At 44.6% G+C, this 18528-nt stretch overlaps 1 protein-coding gene across 4 annotated transcripts in view; it reads right to left on the bottom strand.

Annotated features, from left to right (window-relative positions):
- COQ7 (coenzyme Q7, hydroxylase) overlaps positions 1–18528 on the bottom strand; it is a 34985-nt gene that overhangs the window by 10175 nt on the left and 6282 nt on the right. For 3 of the 4 annotated variants that reach the window (XM_027527400.1, XM_027527402.1, XM_027527403.1), the window contains exons 2-6: positions 17351–17529; positions 16107–16221; positions 15135–15274; positions 14402–14470; positions 10857–11082 (exon numbers count right to left, since the gene is read on the bottom strand). In XM_027527400.1, the coding sequence (XP_027383201.1) occupies positions 11005–11082; positions 14402–14470; positions 15135–15274; positions 16107–16221; positions 17351–17529 (581 nt within the window). In that variant the 3' untranslated portion in view covers positions 10857–11004. Of the gene's footprint in view, positions 1–10856; positions 11083–14401; positions 14471–15134; positions 15275–16106; positions 16222–17350; positions 17530–18528 lie in introns of those variants that run through there. The other variant, XM_027527401.1, reaches the window with a different exon arrangement.

The raw sequence follows: 18528 nt of genomic DNA, 5'->3' as shown, positions 1-18528 counted from the left end.
GCTGGAATTGTCCCCACTCCACTTGCTGCAGGAGCAAGCGTGTAACCAGGCATGGCCAATGAGATTAGTCACAATCCCCCAGGCCAGGTTGAGGGCCAGGAATGTGATCTGATTGGAGAGAAATGAAGCTAGAGGTGGGGGAGGGCTATGCTTTAGATTCTGGGAAAACAAAAATTTCTCCCTCTTCTGCAGAAGCTAGAGGAACAGACCCTCATCCTTCTTTTGGATCGAAAAGTGTTAGGAGGTGATGTATGAAAGTGCTCATGATAACAATATGATCATACTTGAAGAAGACCCCAGGGGCTGCTCTGTCTAATGTCAACACTGTGGAAGCAGAGACAGGAGAGAGAGAAGACAAGTACTTGGTTTGAGCTCCTGGATCAAACCATACCTGAACAAAACATGCTATGGATTTTCCATTTAGCAGAACAAACAACTTCCTACTAAAGCAAACGTGAGATGTTTTGTGTCTCTTCTAAATAATATAAAAACGGAGTATGAATTTCATATCCTAAATTTAGGATATTCCACAGCACTTAGAATAATATGCTACCTTAAAGTATCCAGATAACTGAGATAATTATTCTTTTTAATGCCCATGTTGTCTTATTTAAACGCACATACAGAGAGCGTCAGGAGGTCAGTGTAACAGGTGGCATCTCCATGCAATTTTTTCAGACTGTTTCAATAAAGCCAGCTGGGAGTTAGGCATGGAAAATACCACACAAATGCCACTTACCCAGCAGAACAGGGAGCACGGCTGCTCAGCATTGTTCCCACCTGATGAGGACAACTTGATCTAGAATGTGTTTCCAACTGTCATGGCACTGAATGGGCTGGAGAATACTGCAATTACAAGTCACATCTTAGCAGAAGGCAGTGCAGGAGAAGTGGGACAGAGTAGAAATCCTGAAGCAGCCCAGAAAAGGAGGATGGAAAACGCAGGGAAAGCCCCCTTTGGAGGCAGGTTTAAAATAAAGTCCTTGTGGAATCAAACCACTGATCCTTAACCACGGCTGAGAATCAGAGCCCCTGTATGAATTTTAAAATTATATTTCTCCCTTAGGCCCTTGGAGTGGAAAGTGGCAACCCACTCTGGTGTTCTGGTCTAGAAAGTCCCATGGACAGAGGAGCCTGGTAGGCTCTAGTCCACAGGGTCACAGTCAGACGTGACTGAGCACACACACATTTAGGCCCAGCCCAGAAGTTTCTGCTTCAGCCCAGTTTTCTGCTTCTGGGCAGAGCAGGAACATCTGTAGATTTTTTTTTTTTTTTAATCTCAAGAGTTTATTCTGATGCACATGTCCAGTTAAAAACTCCAGGATTAAGAAGTAGGAAATTCTGTACAACCTTGGAAATATTGGAGTTGAACCAAAGGGGAAAAAAAAAAGGAAAAATATATAAATGTATCATGAAAAGGACTCCTCAAAAAAAAAAAAAAAAAAAAAAAAAGACAGAGGAATGTATAAAAAGCATTTCAAAAGAGTAGAGACATGGTCACGCATTAAATGTTTGCCAGGTTTTGGGGGTGCAGATGGACAAGAATACTGACTAAAGGGCACTCACTCACAAGCTTGGCCCTCCCTCCCTGTTTCACACTTTCATCCAGAAGTTTCTAGGTGTGTGCATATTGAGATCAGGAGGCTCATTTGTCAATCCTTGTAATTGCTTTTGTTCCATTCCATATGCTTGTTAAAGTTTAGATTAGCTTATCAAAAACATTGACTGAGGGCAAGCTAAACTTCAGGTGTTGGGGTAGCCCTTGACTTTGGGGAGCTCGTGCCAGCTTGGAGAGATGGTAGGGAAGCATTAACGCTGGGGTGCAAGAAGCTGAGGGGCTGGGATGGGAGAGGCCCTGAGGGATGATTTCACCTACGAGATGCAGATGCGGGTTTAGAAGGGCAAACAGCCTTCATCAGGGAAAGCGCTGAGCGTGTGGACCGAAGGGAGGCTTGCGTCCAGCAAGCAGCACTAACTAATGAATAAATAGTCATGACACCCCTCGGACACTGCTTGACGCTTGAAGCCGGTTTCATCGTGTGTTTCCCCTAGAGAGAGGATAATCGACCACCCCTGTGTTTTCCTCTCTCTCTTTTCTGAAACAGAAATTGCATCCTCCTGGTTAAGGACGCTCCCCTCGCAGACCGCAGTGGCCAGGTGTGTCAGCCCACACCTCGCAGTGTGTGAAAGAGACGTGCCACTCCCGTCTGACAGCGGAGTTCACGAGGCCGGATTATCACCATCCGTAGCAAAGACCTGGGAAAGACTGAAGGCAGGAGGAGAAGGGACGACAGAGGATGAGATGGCTGGATGGCATCACCGACTCGATGGACCTGGATTTGAGTAAGCTCCGGGAGTTGGTGATGGACAGGGAGGCCTGGTGTGCTGCAGTCCTTGAGGTCGCAAAGAGTTGGACACGACTGAGCGACTGAGCTGAACTGTGGCAATGACCTGGCCTTGCCCGCCGGGCGTGTCCCGAGACTTCAGGCAGGGCCCGGCGGGCTGGCGGCGGCTGGCGGACTCGGATCGCCGGGGCGAGGGCGCCCTCTGGCGGCGGCAGGTGGCGCGCGCCCTTGCTCGCCCTTGGCGCGCCCAGCGGATCGTCCTCGGCGATCCGGATCAAAGGACCGGGAGGTCCTTTGGCAGAGCCCTGCAGGGCTGCCATTTCGGGAACTGGAGTGGGAGGGATCACGTCCTCGAAGGCAAAAGGAGCCTTTTAAACCTTTGGAAACATTCAGTAGAAAAGTGCTTTGTGTTCCCGTAGAGCCGGAAAGAACGATTTTTGAGGGAAGCTTTCTTTTGTTCCTCGCGATGGGGAAAGGTCATGTTTTCTCAAATCACCCGGATTGACAGGCCTAAAGGAGGCACAGGGGTGAGGGTCCAGAGCTTTTATCATATTGGCAAAGAAGTCTGGGGTCTCCAGAAGGCTTAAGGACGCCAAGGTCCCTCCTCTGGAAATTCCAGAGACTTGTGTTCAGGGGTGGTCCCCGCAGGAAAAGTCCCCCAATTCTGTGTTAATAACCCAGATGCCCCCCGCTGGCGGAAGCGAGGACCTAAGAGGTCTCGGGGAAGAGAGAACAGAAGAGACCTAAGTGGTTAAGTTCCAGCCTCCCCTGCACGGAGCGTCTCCTCCTCTGCTGAGCGGGGATGCGGAGCGTAGTGCAGGCTGCGGGGCGCGTGGTGGCGGTGGCCCTGCTGGGAACTAGCAGCCAGCTGGAGGGATGAGGTGGACCCGTAGGCTGGATCCACAGATTGGAAAGGCAGATATCCCTCACGAAGTCAAAAATGTACACATCAGATCAGGATGCACAGTTTATTATTCCGTTTGAGGAACAACAAACCCCAAGCTGTACAAATATGGATAGAAGATTTTTTGAGTCTGGAAATGAAGGCAGTGAACCAGTAACAGTGGTTACTTTTAGGTAATGGAGCGCTTCCCTGGTGGCTCAGACTATAAAGAATCTGCCTGCAATGGTGAACACGTGGTTTCACTCCCTGGCTCAGGAAAATCACCTGGAGAAGGAAATGGCTACCCACTCCAGGATTCTTGCCTGGAGAACTCCATGGACAGATGAGACTGGCGGGCTATATAGTCCATGGGGTTGCAGAGATTAAGACATGACTGAGCATGTATTATCCTTCATAGTTGCTGAGAGTCGGGTGTGACTCAGCCCGGTGGTTCTGGCTCTCAGCCTCTCATGAGGTTGCAGTCAGGATGTTGGCTTGACTGAGACTGAGGATTCCCTTTAGAGATGTTTCACAACATGACTGTCGGCAGGGGCCTCAGTTCTTGGCCATGTGACCCACTCCACAGGTTAACTGTTCTCACCACAAGGCAGCTGGCTTCCTGGAGAGGGAGAGAGCGATCCTAGAGAGAAATGTGGAGCCTGCAAGGTCTTTTATGACTTAGCAGCCTTGCAGGTCACACTTCACCACTTCTGCCACACTATTTGTTATAAAAAAGTCACTAAGGACAGCCCATACTCAAGACAAGGAGAATTAGGCTCCACCAAACAGAGAAATGGGCTTCCCTGGTAGCTTAGCTGGTAAAGAATCCTCGTGCAATGCAGGAGACCCTGGTTTGATTCCTAGGTTGGGAAGATCTCCTGGAGAAAGGAATGGCAACCCACTCCAGTAGTCTGGCCTGGAGAATTCCACGGACTGTATATAGTCCATGGGGTCGCAAGGAGTTGGACAGGACTGAGTGACTTTCACTTTCACTTTTCAAATGAACACTTGGACTTTCCAGGTGGCTCAGTGGTAAAGAATCCGCCTGCCAGTGTAGGAGCTGAGGGTTTAATCCCTGGGTCAGGAAGATCCCCTGGAGAGGGAAATGGCAACCCACTCCAGTGTTCTTGCCTGGAAAATCCCATGGACAGAGGAGCCTGATGGGCTACAGTCCAAGGGGTCACAAAGAGTTGGACAAACTGAGCGACTAAAACAACCAACAACAAAACAGAGAAATATCAAGGAATCTACAGACATACTTTAAAACCACCAAATCTTGTTAAAATGCAGATTCTGATTAGGCAGGTCCTGGGAGGATTCCCCAAATTCTGCATTTCTAACAAGTTCGCAGGTTACCACTGCTACTGGTCTGTGGACCACTTCTGAGTAGAGAAGGAATCAAAAACACGCAAATAACTATAGCTCAGATGACATCTTTGGGAAGTGGACTGCTTGCAAGAATAATATCCTTCGTCATCCTGGCATCATCTTTGGATGGTGCCCAAATCTAAAGTCACATTTCCCCTGAAAGGTCAGAGCAGTAAAGTAAGAGAAAGACAAGATTACCTTGTTAGTACAGAGGACAAGCTGTAATGGAATTAAAACAATCAAAGGGGGATTCGGCCAAGCTCTCTAGCCTTATATTCAAGAAGCTCTCAGAAAGCACAAAACGTCAGCCATCAATTCTGAAGGGGATGCTAAACAAACAGTAGCAAATCTGGGCTTCCAATAAGGATTGTACAAAATGCCTTCATAGGACTAAGACTACTGACTGCAGTACTTACAAAATTCACTTTGATACAGGAAGGCAAGAAGCAGCATCAGCATCTCAGAAGATCAAGACTTCCACATGCTCTGCTGGCTTGAAGGCTTGTACGTTAAATAAATCATTTCCCATTCAATTGCCTGGACTGAAATTTGCTTTCAAATATAGCATAAAATTGCTATGTGACTCAGATGTAAAGAATCTGCCTGCAAAACAGAAGACTTGGGTTCGATCCCTGGGTCAGGAAGATCCCCTGGAGAAAGTAATGGCTACCCACTCCAGTATTTTTGCCTGGAGAATTCCATGAACAGAGGGGCCTGGTGAGCTACAGTCCATAGGGTCACAAAGAATAGGACACGACTGAGCAACTAACACACACAGCATAAAACTACAAATCCTGTATTTTTTTTAATTGCTATGATTCATACCATAAAATTCACCTTTTTAAAAACCACCTTTCAGTGGTTTTTAGCATGTTCATAGGTTATGCAACCATCACCACCATCTAATTCTAGAACATTCATCACCCCCAAAAAGAAACCCTAAATCCATTAGCAGCAACTCCCCATTCCATCTCTTGTAGTCCTAGGCAACTAGCAGGCTATTCTTTGTCTCTAGATTTGCCTGTTCTGCACATTTCATATAAGTGAGCTCAAAAATTATTGCTGTAAAATATATGTAACCATTTACCATCTTAACCATTTCCATGTGCAGAGTTCAGCGGTATTAAGCATTTTCATATTGTTGTGCAACTATTACCACCATCCCTCTCCAGATCTGTTTTCATCTTCCCATACTGAAACCCTGTAACCAAACATCAAGTTTGTAAGTTTCCCCAATGCTACAACAGGCATCAGTACTTCCTTCCTTTTTACAGGTGACTAACAGAGTCCCTTGGACTGCAAGGAGACCCAACCAGTCCATTCTAAAGGAGATCAGCCCTGGGATTTCTTTGGAAAGAATGATGCTAAAGCTGAAACTCCAGTACTTTGGCCACCTCATGTGAAGAGTTGACTCATTGGAAAAGACTCTGATGCTGGGAGGGATTGGGGGCAAGAGGAGAAGGGGACGACAGAGGATGAGATGGCTGGATGGCATCACTGACTTGATGGATGTGAGTCTGAGTGAATTCGGGGAGTTGGTGATGGACAGGGAGGCCTGGCGTGCTGTGATTCATGGGGTCACAAAGAGTCAGACACGACTGAGTGACTGATCTGATCTGATCTGAACCCACTCCAGCGCTCAAAATTCTCCAAGCCAGGCTTCAGCAATACATGAACTGTAAACTTCCAGAAGTTCAAGCTGGTTTTAGAAAAGGCAGAGGAACCAGAGATCAAATTGCCAACATCCGCTGGATCATCGAAAAAGCAAGAGAGTTCCAGAAAAACATCTATTTATACTTTATGGACTATGCCAAAGCCTTTGACTGTGTAGATCACAATAAACTGTGGAAAATTCTGAGAGATGGGAATACCAGAACACCTGACCTGCCTCTTGAGAAACCTATATGCAGGTCAGGAAGCAACAGTTAGAACTGGACATGGAACAACAGACTGGTTCCAAATAGGAAAAGGAGTACGTCAAGGCTATATATTGTCACCCTGCTTATTTAACTTCTATGCAGAGTACATCATGAGAAATGCTGGGCTGGAGGAAGCACAAGGTGGAATCAAGATTGCCGGGATAAATATCTATAACCTCAGATATGCAGATGACACCACCCTTATGGCAGAAAGTGAAGAGGAACTAAAAAGCCTCTTGATGAAAGTGAAAGAGGAGAGTGAAAAAGTTGACTTAAAGCTCAACATTCAGAAAACTAAGATCATGGCATCTGGTCCCACCACTTCATGGGAAATAGATGGGGAAACAGTGAAAAGAGTGTCAGACTTTATTTTTTGGGGGCTCCAAAACCACTGCAGATGGTGATTGCAGCCATGAAATTAAAAGATGCTTACTCCTTGGAAGGAAAGTTATGACCAACCTAGATAGCATATTGAAAAGCAGAGACATTACTTTGCCAACAAAGGTCCGTCTAGTCAAGGCTATAGATTTTCCAGCAGTCATGTATGGATGTGAGAGTTGGACTGTGAAGAAAGCTGAGCGCCAAAGAATTGATGCTTTTGAACTGTGGTGTTGGAGAAGACTCTTGAGATTCCATCCTCGGACTGCAAGGAGATCCAACCAGTCCATTCTGAAGGAGATCAGCCCTGGGATTTCTTGGAAGGAATGATGCTAAAGCTGAAACTCCAGTACTTTGGCCACCTCATGCGAAGAGTTGACTCATTGGAAAAGACTCTGATGCTGGGAGCGATTGGGGGCAGCAGGAGAAGGGGACGACAGAGGATGAGATGGCTGAATGGCATCACCGACTCTATGGACGTGAGTTTGAGTGAACTCCGGAAGTTGGTGATGGACAGGGAGGCCTGGCATGCGGCAATTCATGGGGTCGCAGAGAGTCGGACACGACTGAAGCGACTTAGCAGCAGCAGCAGCAGCATTCCATTGTATAGATATACCGCATTTAGTTTATCCATTTATCAGCTGATGGACACTTGGGTTGTTTCTACTTTCTGGCTATCACAATGTTATTAATACTATGAATACAATGTTATTAATACTATGTATATTCATATCCAATTACTTATTTGTATACATTTTCACTTCTTTTAAGTTTATATCTGGGAGAGGAGTTACTGTAGCACAGTAATTCTATGTATAACTACCTGAGGAGATGTCAGACTGTTTTCCAAAGGGGCTGCACCATTCTACAGTCCCACCAGCCCTGTGAGAGGGTTACAATTTCTCCACATCCTCACCAACACTTTTTATTCTCCATGTTTTTGATTGTAGCCATCCTAATGGGTGTGAAGGGGTATCTCGTTGTGGTTTTCTGTAATGACGAACGATGTGGGGCCTTTCTATTCCCCAAATGCTAATTGGCCCTTTGTATATCTTCTTTGGAGACATGTTTGCCTATTTTTAATTAATTTGTCTTAGAGTTGTAAGAGTTCTTCATATTCTAGATACAAATCCTTTGTCAGATACACGATTTGCAAATATTTTCTCCCATTCTGTTGGTTGTCTTCTCACTTTCATGATAGTGTTCTTCCAAGAACAAAAGTTTGTATTTTGATGAAGTTCAGTTTATCTATTTTTTTCTTTCATTGCTTGTGCTTTTGGTGTCATAATTAGACAACTGTTGGCCTAATCCAAAGTCACACAGATTTACTCTTATGTTTTCTTCTAAGAGCTTTAGAAATTTAGCAGTGTGTTTTGAGTTAATTTTTTTATGTGCTGTTAAGTACAGATCTAAATTCATTCTATTGTATGTGAATTCATAGCCAAAACTCCAGTCTTTGTTTTTTTAAATCATCAGCAAGAAACACAGACAAGGGCCTTCCTTTGGTTTCCCGGTACCATCTCCCTATCCCCACCTTCTCTGCATCCGCTGGCTGAAAGATTTTGAATTTTACAGCAAAACAATTTGTACAGACCAGGGCCAGGGGCCCAGTGCAGTTTGGTAGAATCTTTTCAATAAATCTCCACTGAATTTTGCTGGGATGCAAACAGGAGTAGTTCTGACTTACCAGTTATCTGAAAATAACTTCTAATAAGGGAGAACAATTTCTTCATCCAATTCCATCAACTAGTTATGTGTTAGTGATTAAAACAAAGATTTCTACCCTATAGAGCTTATATTCTTGTGGGAGAAAACAGACAAGAAACAGAAGAAGTAAGTACCTTATATAATATGCTAAAGGGTAGTAGTGCTCTGGGGGAAGTGCAGAACAGAGCAAGAGGCATGAGGTTATGTGGTGGGGTGGGCTCTGCAACCTTTTGGAAAGAGGTGTTCAGAGTTGGTGTCCTTTCAAAACTGACATTTGAACAAAACCTTAGGAGTTGGTGAGGGATTTGACCATGGAGATATCTGGGGGAAAGGATTCCGGGCCGAGAGAATAGCCATTGCAAAGGCCACAAGGCAAAAATATGCCTCAGTATTTCAAGGAATAGGAAGGGAGCCAGTGTGACTAGAAGAGTGAGGAAAGGGAAGCTGTCACGGAGGCGAGATTATGTAGGTCTCATAAGCCATCTTGGGGACCATGACCTTTAACCTGTGATAACTGGGAAAAGCCACAGTGAGGTTCTGAGCTGAGCAATAGTACTGGGATCTGACTGACAGTTCAAAGTACGCTCTGGCTGCTGGGTTGAGAAGGGATTGTGGGCAGGAGTAAGGCAGGAAGAATAGTTAAAAGGCTTCTAAAATAGCCTCGGTGAGAGATGGGGGGAAGGGGGAGAGAGACTTGAGTGACGGCCGTTGAGACAGTGAAGAGGATCTGGTAGAGCCCAAAGGATGTCCTGGTTGATGGGAGTGTAACAGAGGCAGGTGTCAAAAGGGACCGTAGAGTTTTTGGCCTGAGAACCAGAAAGGAGTTGCCATTCCCTGTGACGGGGAGGCCACTGGGGAAGCAAGACTAGGGGTGGGAGGGCAGGGAGCTCAGCTTGGGGTGTGTGGAACTTGGGACTTTCTTGACTTCCAAGTGGAGGATCTTGTAGGCAGATAGCTATTTGAAAATGAGAAATCCAGGCTGGAGATATAAATGTGAAGGAGTCAGCCTCAAGGCAGGATGAGATACCAAGAAGAAAATGATGGACAGAACAGGGCCAGGGATGGTACCCTGGGCGCCTCTGGCACTGAGATCCAGAGGAGATGAAGAACACCCACGGAGGCTGTTTTCCTAGCAGTTTGGTAGCTACTTAAGTACATTTTGTCCCTCCCTTCCTTTTCTAATCTCCTTTCCTCCCCTCCCTTTTAATGGGCACCTACTGTGTACTAGGAACTAGAAAAGATGTTTAGCCCTCAATAAACTCATTGTCTTTACAGGAAATAAAATGCATATTTATAAGATAATGGAGATGTGCAACAACTGAGTAGAAACTTGGCCTTTCAACAGACATCTGTTTGTAACCTAGTGCAAGAATTTAGAATTCAGTTGTCTTCAACCCTTCTCTCCCATGTTTAATTTATTGCAACTGGAACCAGAAGACTGATTCACTTGCTCACATAAGATTAAATGCATGTTCGGTTTAGGAAAAAAGAGAGGTCATAGAAGACTAATCCAAACTATCCCAGTGTTGCTGTCCTTCAAAACAGAACGCCCTGAAGCAAGGCGGCGATTAAACACAGGGCGCTAGGCAGGAGGCAAAGACCCAAGGACGTGATTCTTCACCACAAGAAGCGGACAATCTAGTACTCAGCCTAGAATCACCTGGGAGCTTTTGAAACCATTGTGATCCTGGGCTCCCCGCTAATTAAGTCAGAATTTTTGGTTCACAATCCGAAAAATTCTAAAAGGCTCTTTAGGGACCCTAATGTGCAGCCAGAGAAGAGAACCACTAATCTAGGTGTTTTTTTTTTTTCCACAAATTATTTTAAAATTTGTAAATCATAAAGGATTTCAACCAAGTATGAGAATTATAGTTCATTTGGTCTATTCTTTAGGGAACAGACCTAAAGGAAATGATTATAATTCAACTTCACAAATAATCCACAATTTAGTATATTCTCTGATGGGAGTAACCTGCTCTCAAACCACATTTCACAATAAAAAGAATGTCAGTCTTCTGCTTACCTGATGGGCTAGACAGTCTTGCTTTGTCAATTTTAAACATCACTATTTTAAATTACTTTGTGATACCGGTAAACTCATTTTTTTTTCTCTCAAAGATATGTTATCTTTCTTAATGATTCATACTTGTTGCTTTAGAAAAAAATGTATAGACCAAATGAGAACCAGTTTCATTTGCTGTCATCTGAACACACCTGGTAAACTGTCAGCCTTATGGCCATAAAGCAGCACAGAGAACAACCAACACTGGAGAATTTTATTAACGAAAAAACCTCTCATAATTTATTAACAAAGTCACAGGACAATAACTGTACATTTCCTTCTCTGCCACTGTCACCTGTTAAATTACTATTATCTTTACACACAAGGAAAAGTGGACATACTTTAAAGTCTTTCTGATAAATATATCGCCACTTTGCATCCTGCCTGGATAACGCTCTTCAGAACGACATATGCTGGAGCCTGTTTAAAAAAAACAACAGTAAGCAAACCAAAGAAATCCGTTCTATATTCACTTTCCATTGTAAGGCACAAGTCTAGCATGGCAGGGTTGGGACTTCTCTGGATAAATAATAAGATCTAAGAAATGATTTTAACAGGGGGAAAAAAAAATACTTGTCAAAAGATTAGAATGCCTTTGCTACAGCCAAAACATCTGACCCAACCAGCTTCTCACCGGAAACAGCGAATGTGCTGGGGAAAAGGATAAGGAAGCAAGAAATGATTCCCAGCTGGGAGCAAGGCTTTTGCTTGCTTTCTGTCAAGCAGTTCTATTAATGCTCACTTGTGAATGCAACTGGTGATGGAACTAAAGTCGAATGCTGTAAAGAACAGTCTTGCATAGGAACCTGGAAAGCTAGGTCCATGAATCAAGGTAAATGGGAAGCAGTCAAATAGGAGATGGCATTTAGGAATCAGTGAACTAAAATGGACCGGAATGGGCGAATTTAACTCAGATGACCATTATATCTATTACTGTGGGCAAGAATCCCTTAGCAGAAATGGGGTAGCCCTCATAGTCAACAAAAGCGTCTGAAACGTAGTACTTGGGTGCAATCTCAAAAACGACAGAATGATCTCTGTTCATTTCCAAGGCAAACCATTCAATATCGCAGTAATCCAAGCCTTTGCCCCAATCACTAATGCATAAGAATCTGAAGTTGAATGGTTCTATGAAGACCTACAAGACTTTGTAGAACTAACACCAAAAAAAGATGTCCTCTTCATCACAGGGGATTGGAATGCAAAAGTAGGAAGTCAAGAGATACCTAGAGTAACAGGCAAATTTGGCCTTGGAGTACAAAATGAAGCAGGGCAAAGGCTAACAGAGTTTTGCCAAGAGAACACACTGGTTATAGCAAACACTCTCTTCCAACAACACAAGAGACAACTCTACACATGGACATCACCAGATGGTCAATACCGAAATCAGACTGATTATATTCTTTGCAGCCAAAGATGGAGAAGCTCTACACAGTCAGCAAAAACAAGACTGGGAGCTGACTGTGGGTCAGATCATGAACTCCTTATTGCCAAATTCAGACTTAAATTGAAGAAAGCAGGGAAAACTACTAGACCATTCAGGTATGACCTAAATCAAATCTCTTATGATTACACAGTGGAAGTGACAAACAGATTCAAGGGATTAGATCTGATAGACAGAGTGCCTGAAGAACTATGGACAGAGGTTCGTGACATTGTACAGGAGGCAGTGATCAAGACCATCCCCAAGAAAAAGAAATGCAAAAAGGCAAAATAGTTGTCTGAGGATGCCTCACAAATAGCTTAGAAAAGAAGAGAAGTGAAAGGCAAAGGAGAAAAGGAAAGATATTCCCATCTGAATGCAGAATTCCAAAGAATAGCAAGGAGAGATAAGAAAGGCTTTCTCAGTGATCAATGAAAAGAAATAAAGGAAAACAATAGAATGGGAAAGACTAGAGATCTCTTCAAGAAAATCAGAGATACCAAGGGAATATTTCATGCAAAGATGGGCACAATAAAGGACAGAAACGGTATGGATCTAACTGATGCAGAAGATATTAAGAAGAGGTGGCAAGGAGAACTATACACAGAACTATACAAAAAAGATTTTCATGACCCAGATAACCACGATGGTGTGATCACTCACCTAGATCCAGACACCCTGGAATGCGAAGTCAAGTGGGCCTTAGGATACATCACTATGAACAAAGTTAGTGGAGGTGATGGAATTCCAGTTGAGCTATTTCAAATCCTAAAAGATGATGCTTTTAAAGTGCTGTACTCAACATGCCAGCACATTTGGATAACTCAGCAGTGGCCACAGGACTGGAAAAGGTTAGTTTTCATTCCAATCTCAAAGAAACACAATACCAAAGAATGCTCAAACTACCACACAATTGCATTTATCTCACATACTAGCAAAGTGATGCTCAAAATTCACCAAGCCAGGCTTCAACAGTACATGAACCGAGAACTTCCAGATGTTCAAGCTGGATTAAGAAAAGGCAGAGGAACCAAAGATCAAATTGCCAACAGCCGTTGGATCATCGAAAAAGCAAAAGAATTCCAGAAAAACATCTATTTCTGCTTTACTGACTATGCCAAAGCCTTTGGCTGTGTGGATCACAATAAACTGTGGAAAATTCTTCAAGAGATGGGAATACCAGACCACCTGACCTGCCTCCTAAGAAATCTGTATGCAGGTCAGGAAGCAACAGTTAGAACCGGACATAGAACACAGACTGGTTCCAGTTTGGGAAAGGAGTACATCAAGGCTGTATATTGTTACCCTGCTTATTTAACTTATATACAGAGTACATCATGTGAAATGCCAGGCTGAATGAAGCACAAGCTGGAATCAAGATTGCTGGGAGAAATATCAATAACCTCAGATATGCATATGACACCACCCTTATGGCAGAAAACAAAGAAGAACTAAACAGCCTCTTGATGAAAGTGAAAGAGGACAATGAAAAAGCTGGCTTAAAACTCAAGATTCAGAAAACTAAAATCATGGCACCCGGTCCTATCCTGTCATGGCAAATAGATAGGGAAACAATGGAAACAGTGATAGAGTTTATTTTGGGGGGCTCCAAAATCACTGCAGATGGGGAGTGCAGCCGTGAAATTAAAAGATGCTTGTTCCTTAGAAGAAAAGCTATGACCAACCTAAGTAGCATATTAAAAAGTAGAGACAGTACTTTGCCAACAAAGGTCCATCTGGTCAAAGCTATGGTTTTTCCAGTAGTCATGTACGGATGTGAGAGTTGGACTATAAAGAAAGCTGAGCATTGAAGAATTGATGCTTTTGAACTGTGGTGTTGGAGAAGACTCTTGAGAGTCCCTTGGACTGCAAGGAGATCCAACCAGTCCATTCTGAAGGAGATCACTTTGTGGGTGTTCTTTGGAAGGAATGATGCTAAAGCTGAAACTCCAATACTTTGGCTACCTGATGTGAAGAATGATTCTTTGGAAAAGACCCTGATGCTTGATGATGACTGAAGGTGAGAGGAGAAGTGGACGACAGAGGGTGAGATGACTGGATGCCATCACGGCCTGGACATCAATGGACCTGAGCTGAGCACGCTCCGGGAGCTGGTGATGGACAGGGAGGCCTGGCGTGCTGCAGTCCATGGGGTCGCAAAGAGTGGGCACAACTGAGCGACTGAAGTGAACTGACCGATATGGGTTCTCTTTCTCTGACGGTGGTTTTATAACTTTCTGGAAACAGAAATGTTCCTGTGCCTCAACCTTCCAAATAAAGTACCACTACAAGCAAACAGTAAAGATGGGTCCCTACCAGTTCTGCGTCATGTTCGAGGCCTATGTCATGGTGCTCAAGCTCTTCATCCCGAAATTTCTTGATCACCTGGTTAAATAAAAAGAAATTGAAACAAATCAGCCTTCCAACTCCCCACTGTTCAAACTTACTCTGGTGGCCAAAGCCTCATGCTGCCATCTAAGACACGGGTAGGCAGACTTTTCCTGCAAAGGGCCAGAGGCAGTACTTCAGGTTTCTCGGGCTATAAGGTCCCTGTCACAATGACTCAACTCTGCCACCCTAGAGGGGACAACAGCCATGGACACACAGACAAATGAGTGCAGCTGTGTTCCAGAAAAACTTATTTACAGAGACAGGTGGGTGGCCACTGACTTAGACTTAAAAAAAAATTAAACAGTTCCCTTATTTTCTGTAGAAAATTTCTGAGGATATTTACTTATTATTCTGAGTACATTCGTTTATTTAATCTGAAGGATCTGTGCTCATGGCCTTCGCTCAGGATCCAACAATGACCCAGAGGCAGAGAGAATACAGGTGTGGGCTCAGGAAACTCGGGTTTCAGTACCAGCTCCGCCCGAGCACGTGACACGGCCCATAGCTTCAGCTGCCTCAGTGTGCACGCCCTTCAAATGAGGTGCTGCCTCAAGTTTCTAAGGCAGTGCTAGTCCCTAACATTCCATTTTGTTCCTCTTACCAAACTGCGTATCTGCCCTTTCCCCCTGGCAGTCCCTTCCAGAGCGTGGTCCGATACCTGCAGAAGCTCCTCGTATTTTTCAGGCTCCTTCTCCATCAGCGTCCTGATCTGGTTGTTGTAGTGGTGTGCGATGGACTCTTCCACGGCCACTGTGCAGGCCATGGCGCCCTCCTTCCCAAGCAGGGCAGTTCCGGCGCCTGGAATGGTCAGATCCAGAAGGTAAAGGATGGGGTTGATACCACTGGGGATGGAGACCAGGTCAGGGTTTGTCGCCTGGCACCCTGGGGCTGGGCAATTCCTTGTTGTGCAGGAGTGTCCTGAACGTGGTAGGATGCTTAGCGGGATCCCTGACATTTACCCACTAGGTGCCAGTGGCATCCCCAGTTGCAACAACCAAAACTGTCTCTAGATGTTGCCAAGTGTCCTCAGGAGCAACCTGCCATCCTTGAAAACCATGGTGCCAGATGACAGTGTAAGAATGTTCTTTGAGTGCTTTTTCTAACCTTCTGATAATGGCAGGAGCGAGTCTTCACTGGGGTTCTTGGGTTCTTCTGTATCACTGACTCTCCCTTTTTATTTTTGTGTTTTTTTTTTTTTTCTTTTGGCTGTGCCTCAGGGCTTGTGGGATCTTCGTTCCCCAACCAGGGCTGGAACCTGGGCCCTCAGCAATGAAAGCGCTGAGTCCTAACCACTGAACTGCCAGGGAGTTCCCTGACTCTCTTTTTAAGAGTGAGCAGATCCCAAGTTTAGAACCTTCATCAGGGAACTTCATCTGGCCAGTCAAATTACTCTAGCCTTTTCCCTCTCTGTTGTAGTTATTTTCAATGTATCTTCTATTTATAAAAGTACTGATTTTAAGGTTCTATCTTAAATAAATTTAAGCAAAAAAAAATCAATTTAACTTTAGAAAAATATTAAGTAAACTTAAAGGTTGTAAGGGGACACAGCAAGAATTGTAGAGGGGTTATTTAGTGATTCAGCCATCCCAGATCCCTAAGCTCACACGGGCTCTCCGAGATAGACACGCACCCAGCGCAAACCCCACCACGTTCCAAAAGGGCATGAGAACGGTCGGCCGCACCCTGAATGCAACCATCAGCTCATTGAACTTTTTCAAGTGGTCCTTTTCTTGATCCCACATTTTCTGTAAGAAACATAAAAACAAAGACATTTCAGAGAGACCACCTGCTACGTAATAAGGAAGCCACATGCTGTGTTCACGTGGGTAAAGGAAGCACAATGGGGAGAATGATGGGAACTGCTACTTCCCCCAGTCCCCTTGAATCATCAAAGGAAAAGCCCTAAACATCAGATTACGGGGAAGAGAGACAGCAAACCAAGAGAAGTGTCTGTTATCTCCATTCCAGACAAGCAGAGTCCGAACCGCAGAGCCGGCAGAAGCAGCTCAGATCCACAGTGCGCCTATTCAAGGACAAGGGGCCACACCCCAAAGACATGAGATGCGTAGCCCATTTCAGAATTTAGGAGGGCAGAATATTACCCTTTATATGATTTCCTTTCAGACAGCCAGAAATGTATCATTTACATCAAAGGAAAAAGGAAGAATGATCGTAAGAGCTAACACGTAAGAGTATGTCCCATAGCCAGGTACTATCAAATAGCTTTGTGAAGGACAAACTATCATTATCCTCACTATACAGATGAAAGAAGTGAGGCACAGAGAGGTTAGGTAATTTGCCCGAGTACTCAGAGCAGGCCATTTAACTTGTGCTAAGTGGCTACTACATGCCAGGCATGGTATTCGCTGCTCTACACCAGCTCATTTACTCTTCACCAAAACTGAATGACGTTTTGTCAGCTCATTTTGCAGACACGGAACACGTCATGGGACTTCCTCAAGCTCACAGAGGTAGGAGGTGGGACAGAGCTGGAATGGGAACTTCGCTCTGTGTGACTATGAAGCCCAGGCCTGTCCGATCTGCCCCTCAGTATAAAATATCAAATATCCCCACTGGGCTCCACTAGGGGTGGGACCCCAAGGTCTTACAACCGGTGTTTTGAGTTGATGCAGTGACTCTTAGTCCTTTTTTATTGCTCCCCGCCACAAAATTTTAATACTACAGCAAGAGTGTGTATTTGTTTATGTACTATAAATCTGCTTATGTCTGTCTGCGGTTTATAAAAAAGAATATACGCTTTTTACTCCTCCACCGCCATCCCACAACCAATTTTTCCTCTCTTGGGGACAACAGTACCTCCCTTGACATTGCATGACCCGATGTGATTCATCACTGAGATAAAGACGTGCCCACCTGAATGACCGGCCCGACGCTTGTCCGACCCAGGACGGCCATCTGCCCTGCATAGATGCGGTTCGCTCCATATTCACCTGCATGATCCACCCGGATTATTCGATCCACAGCTTTCCTATTGATATTGTCTAAGGTCATTCCCGAACTGCAAAATCTGACACTGATTCTTCTTCCATAAGCTGCAATGCAAGTGTTTATTCTCCGTTACTCTCAGGTAAAATTGAGATGATTCCTTTCATAGAAGAAAGAGGCATCTTACAGCAAAGGTCACAAATAAGCTCCCCATGGAGAGGGCAATGGCACCCCACTTCGGTGCTCTTGCCTGGAAAATCCCATGGACAGAGGGGCCTGGTGGGCTGCAGTCCATGGGGTTGCTGAAAGTCGGACAGGACTGAGTGACTTCAGTTTTATTTTTCTCTTTCATGCATTGGAGAAGGAAATAGCAACCCACTCCAGTGTTCTTGCCTGGAGAATCTCGGGGATGGTGGAGCCTGGTGGGCTGCCGTCTATGGGGTCATACGGAGTCGGACATGACTGAAGCGACTTAGCATAGCATAGCATAGCATAGCATAGCATAGGTTGGGGAAGCCTACAAATGGACTCTGTTTAACCTGCAGTGATTTGTAGCTTTGTTTTTTAAACTTCTTATTTTGTACTGGGGTATAGCCCATTATCAAAAAATGTGATACTTTCAGGTGAACGGGGAAGGGACTCAGCCATACATACACATGTAACCATTCTCCCCCAAACGCCCCACCATCCAGGCTGCCACATAACACTGAGCAGAATTCCATGTGCTATACAGTAGGTCTTTGTGAGTTATCCATTTTAAGTACAGCAGTGTGTAGGTTTTCTTTTTTTTTTTTTAAAGTAAATTAATTACCAGTATTTAAAACACAGAAGATTTAACTAAAGATCTGGAGCCTGGCTTCAGTTGAAGTGTATGTCAATCTAGAAATACTGACGGTGTCTTTTCACCAGACAGCTAACACGGCAGCTGTCTCTGGATGGGCATGTTTCCCCACTTCATACACCTGCTTCTTTTCCAACTCTGGCTGCACACAACCCCTAGGGGGCTCTCAGAATCATGGATGCTCCTCCCCAGTTGATCCCTGGGAGATGATGCTTTTAAAAAGTTCTGTGCACAAATGTTCTCTGCAGCCAAGGTTAAGAACTGT

This window comes from Bos indicus x Bos taurus, chromosome 25, assembly GCF_003369695.1.
Source record: "Bos indicus x Bos taurus breed Angus x Brahman F1 hybrid chromosome 25, Bos_hybrid_MaternalHap_v2.0, whole genome shotgun sequence".
NCBI lineage: Eukaryota > Metazoa > Chordata > Mammalia > Artiodactyla > Bovidae > Bos > Bos indicus x Bos taurus.
Note: the sequence above shows the minus strand (reverse complement) of the source record. Positions and strands in the feature narration are given on the sequence as shown.